Genomic DNA, 10,749 nt, shown 5'->3' on the forward strand with positions numbered 1-10,749 from the left:
ACCACATTGTATCATATTGCAGGCTGGACTTTGATAACCACAGTGGATGATATTGAATGGTCAGGGATACAACAGTAGGAGGGTTGACTGTTGATGTACTGTGTAGATGCACATTACAACATTGTATCATATTGCAGGTTAGACATTCATAACCACAGTGGATGATACTGAATGGTCAACCAGTAGGATTGATCCTGTGCATTCTAACCACATGATATTATATTGCAGGCTGGACATTCAGAACAAAGTGGATGATAAGACAGTGGGGTAGGAGGGTTTTAACCTTAATACCATGTTACACTGGCATAATCCTAAAGGTAACGCTCTACATGTACCTACCTCAAAGAGCTCCTTGCACCTGTCACATGACACCTCCGGAACACTGCCCTCTACTTCACCAGAAATGTCACTGTTGGCCGCACTGACATCCTCCTCCCCGTTAGTCGTCATCACAACAGTAAGAGTCTCACCTGTTGCTAGGTAGAAAACAAATATTACACATGAAATATGGTTAAATTGTAGCGCAAAACACAGCTATGAGTAGAGAATCATGGCCGAGTGGTTAAGAGCATCGAATTCAAGTTCTGGTGCTGATTCACCGGAGTGTGGGTTCGAATCCCAGTTGTGACACTTGTGTCTTTGAGCAAGATACTTTACTATAATTGCTTCTCTTCACCCAGGGGTATAAATGGGTACCTGCGAGGGTAGAGGTTGATATTGTGTATGAAAAAGCCACAAGCGCCTTACAGGCAGCTCAGGGCTGTATACTCCCCAAGGAGCTGAGAGATGTTATTGGCCCTATATGACTAGGGCACTAATGTAAAGCGCATTGATACGGTTATTGTGAAATGCACTATATAACATGTATAAGAATTGTTATTATTTTCATTACTTTTAGCTATGGGCCAGAATCATACCGTAAGATTTTCCAGACACCAAAATAAGTGCATTAATCTCATTCGCTCATCACCAAGCCTTCACTCTAGTGTATACAGTGAGTTATACGCTTTCCGTATCCTGCTACCACTTTTTCACTCATTTTACCAAAGGAATATCTCATTTGTGTAAATTATAGGTAAATTAGATACTGTTTTGTTTCATAACAAATAAAATAGGGCTAAAGTGGTGGCAGGTTTGTACAGAAACTTTCCCATTATTTTATTAGGCCCTACTCCCAGAACTATATGAGGTTCTTTCCGCTACTGTCTCCACACCGGAACAAACTTTATGCATATTTCTACTTCTACCTAGCTAAGAGTAATTAAATTTGGCCCTATACAATCATTCATAATTAATTATAATAGTAATACACTACAAATCCAACCATGTTTCCATGAATGAAGAAGAATCTATTTCTAAAAAATTACGTTTGACATGTTCGAGACTCCAACAAGTACGACTTTCCCTTTACTCCTCTGAAGGCATGTATTTATTCATTGGAAGATAGGTTGGCAGCAGTAGGCAATGGGCTAGCCCACCCTGTTGAGCTGTTAATGGCTCCGCTTCTGACATCGATCTCATCGACAGTGATGAGCCCGATGTTAAAAGCGGAGCCATTAATTAACAGCTCAACAAGGTGGGCTAGCAATGGTCATAATGTTACAATGTAGGTTGACATAAACATGCTGTTAATTATTCTAAAACTCTAAATCTAGGCCCATCGCCTAATCTAAAAATCTAAACTAAAAAAAATTAAACTTAAATTCTATATCACGGAAACTCAAAATGTCGTTTCTAACCCTTGCAATCATGGTCAATTATCAATACGTTTCACAAAGAAAACAACATAAATATGCACTCACCAAACAACAGCAATACTCCAAGACGACATTTAGTTTTGAGGCATTAGGTTTTTAATTTCAGTGCGGAAGTCCGAACGTCATTTCTTCGTTATGTTTTGGGCACGTGGTATGTTGTATTTTTATGATTGACTGTTGACCAAACGAAATAGGACGTTTACGTGTTGAGAGAAAAAAATCCTCCACAGAATAGCAAGGGCGCCTTCAAGCGTTAGCAATAGCCATTCATTTCTCAAAAAGGGGGCGTGTAGTAGTTATTGTGTTCATTTTGGGGGTAAACCTTTTTAAAAGGGAACAATTTTTGCATTTAAAATATCGTCAAGTTTAGTAGGCCTACTTATTTGCCGATAAATTCCCTGAGTTAACAGGAAAACAAATCTTTGCACACAAGTAAACACACCCGCCCATATAGGCCTACTCCAAGTGTTCTATTAATATTATGAAAGATTGGTACCTCTAGAACAAAGCAATCCTTGTGGTGTAGTATTGTTCTATTGTGTATAAAATCCCCATTTATACGTTCTTTGGCAGAGTTGGGAGACTACTTTTAGTTCAAGAAACTTTGACACCCACTTTTAATAAATTGCACCCATTTTTAAAAGTAATTTTCCACCCGGAGATAGCAAGACAAGAAAATATGGTACATGTATACACAATCTCAACATTCTCAAACTGTGCCAGACAAGCATAGTTAAAATTAAAAACAAGAGAAATAAGGATGGGCTTGCAGTCCAGAGAATAATGCTGGCCACAGGAACATGATATAATGATCTAGGTTTTTCTACACTTTTACATTTATAGATTATGTCACATGCCTTTGCAAATGTTTTTTCAGCAGTTGATAGAAAAATTAAAATACTTGGAACAAAGAATTTCCTGTTGGAGTGTGGCGATACCTCAATGACACGGTGTATGTGTATGTGTAACGAAAGTAAGTTGACTACAAAACAATACTATAATATCCAAAATGATCTATACAAATATTTCCTGGTGGGATTTCTAAAAATGTTATTCCAAGAAATAATATACTGTCACGCACAATATTATGAACAAAACTTAGTATATGATTCCTTGTTTAAATTCAATTTCAAAGTGAAAGTAATGGTTAAAGACACTGGACACCTTTGGTAATTGTCAAAGACCATTCTTCTCACTTGGTGCATCTCAACACGTGCATAAAATAACAAACCTGTGAAAATTTGAGCTTAATTGGTTGACGGAGTTGCGAGATAACTATGAAAGAAAAACACCCTTGTCACACAAAGTTGTGTGCTTTCAGATGCTTGATTTCGAGACCTCAAATTAATTCTTAACTTGAGGTCTCAAAATCAAATTCGTGGAAAATTACTTCTTTCTCGAAAACCACATCACTTCAGAGGGAGCTGTTTCTCACAATGTTTTATACAACCAACCTCTCCCCATTACTCGTTACCAAGTAAGGTTACATGATAATAATTATTTTGAGTATTTACCAATAGTGTCCATGCGTTCAAATTCAATTTCAAAGTGAAAGTAATGGTTAAAATTACTTTAGCAGGCCTTGCAAGCAAACTGGAAATTTATACCATTCTCTGAAAGCAGAGACATTTGTCACAACTAAAATTACAATACAATTTTGTTTGACAGATGGAGGTATGTAAATCATACGGGTAAAAAAAGGGACACTTAAAGGCAACAGAAACACTTGTCTGGCAAAAGTGCATTCTTGCGATGATTTTGATTGAAAGTCATTTTAAAAAAAATGCAAACAAAATGCACACTGCTCACAAAATTGATGATGAGGTCTCCAAAATGGTGCCTGGCCAAATACTAGCTTTTGGAAAAAGCCCCAAAGTTAAATACAACTAAACCAAATCGAGGCTGGCAGTGAAAACAGTCTGGTCATGCGCTGTATAATGGAAGAAACTGTACTCATTATGACTGAAGAATACAGGGAACACTACAACAGCGTGGAAGCATCATCCTTAAGGTTAATTTAAACCCATCAGTGCACAATTAGTCTGAGACTTGTCCGCGCAGTCTAGTGCCAATGAGTCATCATACAAAGGCTTGACGATTATTTAGGTCGCCCATGCAAACTTGAAAATGACCCGATTGGAAAAGTGAAAGTACTTTCTGGGAAGACATAGTAGGAGATTATCTTCAGGGTTTATCGGTTTGAAAAGGTAGGGGTGGGGTGTGATTCAAATACAAGTGCAGTAGACACAACTTTTTCAAAGAAACCAAAACGTCAGGGTCAGACTCATGAGGTCAAACCTAATTCTTATACTACCTAATGTTACAGCAATGCTGGCTAAACTAATTTCAAGGGAAGTTTTTCTACCATAAAATCATATTTATATCATGAAATGTACAAATTGTTCAACATTGTTTAGTTGTAGAAATGCAGTTGGAAAAAACAACAACTTTGTTTTCAATTGAGCTACTTATGATATTTTATCAATAATTAAAAATTGCAGATTATCATTATAAAAATAATCATAACGGCTGAACTTAAAGGGGATGGAAAGTTCATTCTGAAACTATTGAGGACACAGCTAAAATTAATGGGTGAAAAACACCAAAAGTTTAAAGGGGAAAGTAAGTACTTCTTTGGCAAAAAAAAACCCACTTTTTTTCCAAATCAAGAAAGTTCACACAGCTCCCATAATCAGACTAATATTAACAAAAATTGGTATCCTTACAATACAGTATAATACATTTAAACTGCATTTATGTGTTACTATTTTCTAAAATGATTGTACTTTTGGAACTATTTGTTTTACTTTTGAAATATAAACAAATGAAATGGAATATATAGTTTGTCTGTATTTCCTTCAAAACTTCAAAACCAAATATTCATCTCAAACTCCCCCTTCCCACAAAACAAACACCTCAGCACAACTTAAACATAATATAACAAAAGACACCAACACTTCAACTGAAATAGAGATAAATTCCCAAGGCATTTATTGCATGGCATTTCATGTACATGTATACACATAACTAACCAGTCTTTTATCCATACAAAAGTGTACAATATCTCACAATACAATAGTTGTGATTTTCTTTTTGTAACAAAGACAGTTTAACATTTTCAAATGTAAGCTCATAATGAAATATACACATTTACATAAACCTTTGACATAATAGGCACCAGTCTAATAATTGTTAAAAATGCTCGAAAAGCCGATGGTGAAATTCATTTAATCATGTCTTGTACACTAACCCAACTTGAAGATGTATGAAGCTACACATACTTCGCTCGGCCCCAGCGCCTTGCCTTAACCAAAGGCACTGGGATGGGCCAACGTATCAAGCACGCTCATTGGTCAATGCTCAGTCCCATCATGCATAACACGCACACTGCGCCATATTTCTATACACTGAATGCAAGACGTACTTCCTGAACAAGAATCTGTGCAAGCTGATTAGCCCATCCCAACGGTCCTGGATAGACCTCTGGCCGCTGGGGCTGAGCGAATGCACAAACCCACAATTATTTTAAGTGTGCATCACAAGTGGGCATCACAAGATTGGGAAATACAACACAGCAGTCGACACAGGCAAACTTTACCTTTAACATCAGCATTTCAAGTCTTGTGAATTTTAAATCATAACATTTCCATAGCTCACCAGACACAAAACTAAAAAGTAATTTACATACTGTATGACCTTTGACTTTTTGGCAACTGTTTTAAAGTTATTATTCAAATAATATGAACATTAAATTGGTTGTGCACAATGTGACACACAAGTAAAATACATCATTTTTAATGCAATTATGATGAAAATCTTTATTAAATTTCCTGTAAATTGTTGATACACATCAATTTTCCTTGAGTGTTAAACTTTTTCTTACAAACCAGTGAACCACTTTCAGCAGATGCTATGAAAAATAGACTGCATGCTTATTTGATTCTTATTATATTTTTAAATCGGCTGATGTGAACATTAATTAATTCTACATTGGTCTTGTGAGGTGGCCACTGCATGGTTAAACATTCCTAGAACTGGTTTGTTGTCAAGTTTACTGTGCAGCCAAGTAAAATGGATGGATGTGCAATTTTCACAATCCAATGTCACAATTTCCCTTTAAGACTTGGTGGTTTCTGACCACACACACGCATAGTCAACATCCATCCTTTGTTCTATGAACCATGATTGTTTGAAATGCCATGGGGGGGGGGGGGTGGAGAAAGCTAAAGTAAAGTGCATCATTATTTGGTCTGAATCACAAAATACAACCAACATGCAAATGTTTCACCCGAATCGGTGGTCCTATTTTAAGGGAAACGATAAAAATAGGGTTAATATTTCGTCAAGTTTCTGTCTCTGGGGTTGAACAAAGTTTCTGGCTCCATGTAACTCATGTAGTCTTTACTTTGATGGTTTTTTTTCACATACACGTTTTTGTGTCTACCTAGTGCACAACTCTATGGCGGCTGCAAAACCAGCTCTACAGAAATCCCCAATAGACTTTATGCACATGACGTCATTTCAGTAGGGCGCCCTCACCTTAAGATCAAAAGGAGGTTGTTCAGCGCCGTGCGAACAAATCTGTGCGTCTCGATTGTTACGTCACCATTTTTCCTCTACGATGGTGGCTGGATGATGTCAATGCATAAGGTCTATAGCATATTTCATGAGAATGGCTAGTCTTGCAATTGCAGTGATCATTCACTGGTGTCCTGTAAAGGACAAAGTATTGAGATGCCGATGCTGTTATCAAACCTAAACAGTATTAAAGTTACCGGTATAGCTTGATAGCACCTTTAAATCATGGGTGGTTTGGGTTCAGGATTGTGACAACAACAAATTTAACAGTAAAATTGACATTAAAATATTGGTAGTGGAAAGCAACACCTGAACAACATTAACCCTCCAACTCTTGGTAACATTCTCAAGCAAGTTGATTAACCATTTGAAAGCATTCAACTGCAGAGGTTTGTGTATGGTGGCACTCACAACTGTGCACAGAACTACATGTAACTGTGTACTATGTATACAATTTATTCATCATTTGATAAAATATTGCAGGCTAGCATGGTGTATCTAGCCTTCAAAACTATAGTGGATGATGTTGAATGGTCAGGCAGGGTTGACTGTTTACTGTGGGATGCATTCACCAAATGACATCATACTGCGGGCTTGCATAGTTTATTTACCATTCAGCACCACAGTGGCTGATACTAAATGGTCAGACAGTGGGAGGGTTGACTGTGTACAGTGCAGATGCAAGGCACCATATATTTCTGCCTGGTGTAGTTGATCTATCGTTGAAATCACAGAGGATAATTTTGAATGGTCAGACGGTAGGAGGGCTAATATATGGTGGTTTGTGGTTTAAGGAGAGGCATGGAAGTAATGAAAATAAAATGTATTCTGTTTTTTTTTTCTTTCTCAAGAGCACTTAGGGACATGTTTGATTTCTATGTGTTATGCGCTATATAAGAATGGTTAATTGTTATTATTATTATTATTAACTGTAGCGTGCCTCCATTATTTTTCTGAAGTCCCTTCTTCTTAAAAAAAGTAACTAACCCCCTTTAAAGGACATTGAACAAAAATACATGTAGGTGTTAAGTGTGTCACTATTCCAACTGCATACATTTAAGTAACGAGTGCAAAGAACGCTCCACAAGGATGCATTTTTGAGAATGTTTGTTTTCTAAATGTGAGAGTTGAAAAATGTATGTTTTCATTTTGTGTAGGCGCCGTGATGTGTTTTCTGGAGAAGTGCGCATTATAAATCTATATTATTATTATTATTATTATTATATTATTATTATTATTGTTGGTTTAATTCCCTTTGATTTTAACAAAAAAGTAGACCTCCATGGTTTCACATCTATCATCAGAATGCTGTTTCCTGACTTGATTTGTTGAGCCTTACATTAATGTGTATTAGGAACAAATGGCAGGTAAGGGAAAGTGTTAACGCAGCACAAATGCCTTTATTGGCACACTTGGAAGCCTACTACCTAAACACACACATCAGCGTGTGCCGTGCCAGTAGACTCGGACTGTACCTGGGGTAGTAGTGGTACCGTCACTAACAGTGTGCCAAAAATGTAAGGTCTACATGTATGATGTGCAGACATTAAGACCACTTAAGAAAAGCTACAATTCAGACAAATCGATGCGAAATGAAGGCAATTATGCACATACTTCGACATCCATCAATGTAAGCATCTAGAGCAGAATGTTCTTAGGGGAATGTGGAGGGAGGAGGAGAGAAATCTTCCTTGAGCTTATTGATTTTTTAACTTTAAGCCAAGTATACAAGGACCCTTAAGAGGGAACATATTGGAAAGGAAATAGAAAATTGACAGGGTACTTCTTTTAAAAAGTATTTGGGGAGGATGGGGGGCAGGAAAAGAAGCGCTCCTCGTACTCCCAGAAAAATATTCAGAGCTTTGGGAGAGTCTTCAGGGAAAGGAGGGGAGTTTTAAGGGGCATTTGAAGCACCTTTAGTCCCAACTTTAAAGTTGAATGTGTTAAAAGATTCATACTTGATTTATTCCGTAAGCAGTACATTGTTAAAACAAAAATTGTTTTAATTACAATAGACATTTGTAGGCTGAGGGTGACAATCACAACATATTTTGATTTGTTTTTTGGTTTTTTCATCTTTTACATCATAAAAAATATCCTATATTACATTTTCAGAAAATAATTTCCATGCTGTTACAATTAACTTACGCTTTTAAATACATCTTGAAGGAATTTCTAGAACGTGTTTTCTGGTCTTCAATACCAGTTTGAAAAAACACAGGCATGTAGAAAACAGCTAGGGTTAAATTAGAAGACAATTCAATATTAATCACTTAAAGATACATATACAGCCGTGATTTAAAAAAAGTTGGTTGTTAAATTAAAATCTACTTTATATTATATGCACAAATAGCTTTAAAGGTCTATAATCTACTATTTGCAATTAATAACACATGTATTTTTAAAATGATGACAAATTTTTGTAGACCATCTTTCAAAGTTAATTTATACACAAAACCTGTAAAACTTGTCCAAATATACCCCGAAAAGACTTAGAGATCTGAAATATGTTAAATTCACACTTCTAAAATTTAAATAATGAGAACTTTACCAGTATGGCATTAATTATTTGCAAACCCCATTCCTCAAATTTTGTTCACCTAATTCAAAACTCAATGATGGAAAATTTATCACTGATACAATTCTTGTTAACTCGGTAGATTTGCATTGACTACAGCAATATAAAATCTGGTCCCAATTTCATGGCTCTGCTTACCGCCGATTACCAGCCAAATTTCCATTTGTTACATAGTGCTTGTTACTGGTATTCAGCTTTTGTTTGCTTATCCTGAAAATCACATGGAAATTTGGTTGGTAAACCTGTTTTTATCAAGGAAGAAATTTTATGCTAAGCAAATTTTTGTGCTTAGCAGCTCTATGAAATTGGGCCCTGGTTGTTTGAATGATTTTGATGGCTTGTTACGCTGGGATTTATTGTCTCCAAAAGAGCATGACCGATACTGTACTATGTTCTTCTAAGGGCGAAGCAGTTTTTCCCCAGGGCACCTCTATCTAAGCAGGAAGTAATGATTTCTATTGGAACATTTCAAAGGGCACCAAGGCAATGATGGAGTCAATCACCTCCATTGCCTCCATGAAGCAACATGGTCGAAAGCAGTTTCAATCATGACCCAATTTCATAAAGCTGTTAAACAGAAAATACTGCTTTGCAAATGTCTTTAATAAGCAAACAATTTGTGGGGCACCAGTTGCAACGATGCTAACTGTATGGAATTTTCGTTGGTAACCAGTTTCTGTTAAGCAAGATTTTTCTGTACTAAGAAAGTTTTTTATGCTTAAAGGCTATATGAAATTGGGCCATGTCTTTGATTCTTGGCATCATAAACCTCACATGAAATACCCAGGGACTTGCCCTGGAGCGAAAAAGTTCTTGAAGTTTACGACCAAGTGAAGTGAAATCTGCTGCGCCCACCTGTGTCCAAGCAGACCAATTACTGCGAGCAGCCTCGGCTCTCAAAATAGAACAGGACTATAAATACTTTACAAGGAAGAGTAACTACAAGGGTGCAACCATAGAAATAGACCTTATGCACATGGCGTCATTTGAGTAGGGCGCTCTCGACTACATGAAGAGGTCAAAAGAAGGTTGCTCATTGACACATTCTGTGTGCTGCGATTCAAATGATGCGCGGTTCTATTGTTTCATCATTGTTTTACCTCCAAGATGGCCACATTGTGATGACAATGCATAAGTTCTATAGAACATAGAGAATGCCAAGCTCAACTGCTGTCTCTGTCTGCTGTGCACGCTCTCCATGTCAGCTGCGGACACTGACCATCAATATCATGTGACACGCCTGTATGGCAATGTTAACGAGATCAACCAATGGGGAAGCTGAGATTTGCCATACAGCTAAAATGGCAGCGCACATGAATGGCCTCAAAGCAGATGATATGCACAGACAACTTTACAAACACAGCATTCCCCTAGGGCCACTTTCACAAAGAGCTAAGATTGATCTTAAAACTGTGTACAAATCTTAATTGCTAAGCAAAGTTAAACGTCAAAATACAAATCACAATGGCAAAGTTAACCACACATCTTCAGATGATTCTTAGCGCTTTGTAAAATCAAGCCCCTGGTTCTTTTCCTACAGATTAGCATAACACCATCAAGCAATTCACATTCTGTTCATGTAATACTTAGTATTATATAAGCCTCAAAATTAATATATTGCAATTTGTCCTTCCGCTTACACAAAATAACACAAAAACAACACTGAGCATATCGAGGGAGCTCTGTTACATTTTACAGTTCTCATCCATAGTTTGAAATGTCTGAAGTGTGAATGAGAACCAAGAAATGCACCAGTCCGTCGAAATGTAACACTGTGCAGCCATTTTGGTTGGCACCCATACAAATCATGTACATGTACACCAAAGGGAGGGGGGG

General features: G+C 37.0%; 1 protein-coding gene across 2 annotated transcripts in view; it reads right to left on the reverse strand.

Moving 5' to 3' along the window:
• Positions 1–1,920, reverse strand: part of LOC139945227 (uncharacterized) — a 32,084-nt gene extending 30,164 nt beyond the window's left edge. The window contains exons 1-2 of one of the 2 annotated variants that reach the window (XM_071942537.1): positions 1,803–1,920; positions 340–470 (exon numbers count right to left, since the gene is read on the reverse strand). In XM_071942537.1, coding sequence (XP_071798638.1) covers positions 340–450 — 111 coding nt within the window. In that variant the 5' untranslated portion in view covers positions 451–470; positions 1,803–1,920. Of the gene's footprint in view, positions 1–339; positions 477–1,802 lie in introns of both variants that reach the window. The other variant, XM_071942536.1, reaches the window with a different exon arrangement.
• Positions 1,921–10,749: the final 8,829 nt, after the last annotated feature.

Source organism: Asterias amurensis, chromosome 12 (genome assembly GCF_032118995.1).
Source record: "Asterias amurensis chromosome 12, ASM3211899v1".
In the NCBI taxonomy this organism is placed as follows: domain Eukaryota; kingdom Metazoa; phylum Echinodermata; class Asteroidea; order Forcipulatida; family Asteriidae; genus Asterias; species Asterias amurensis.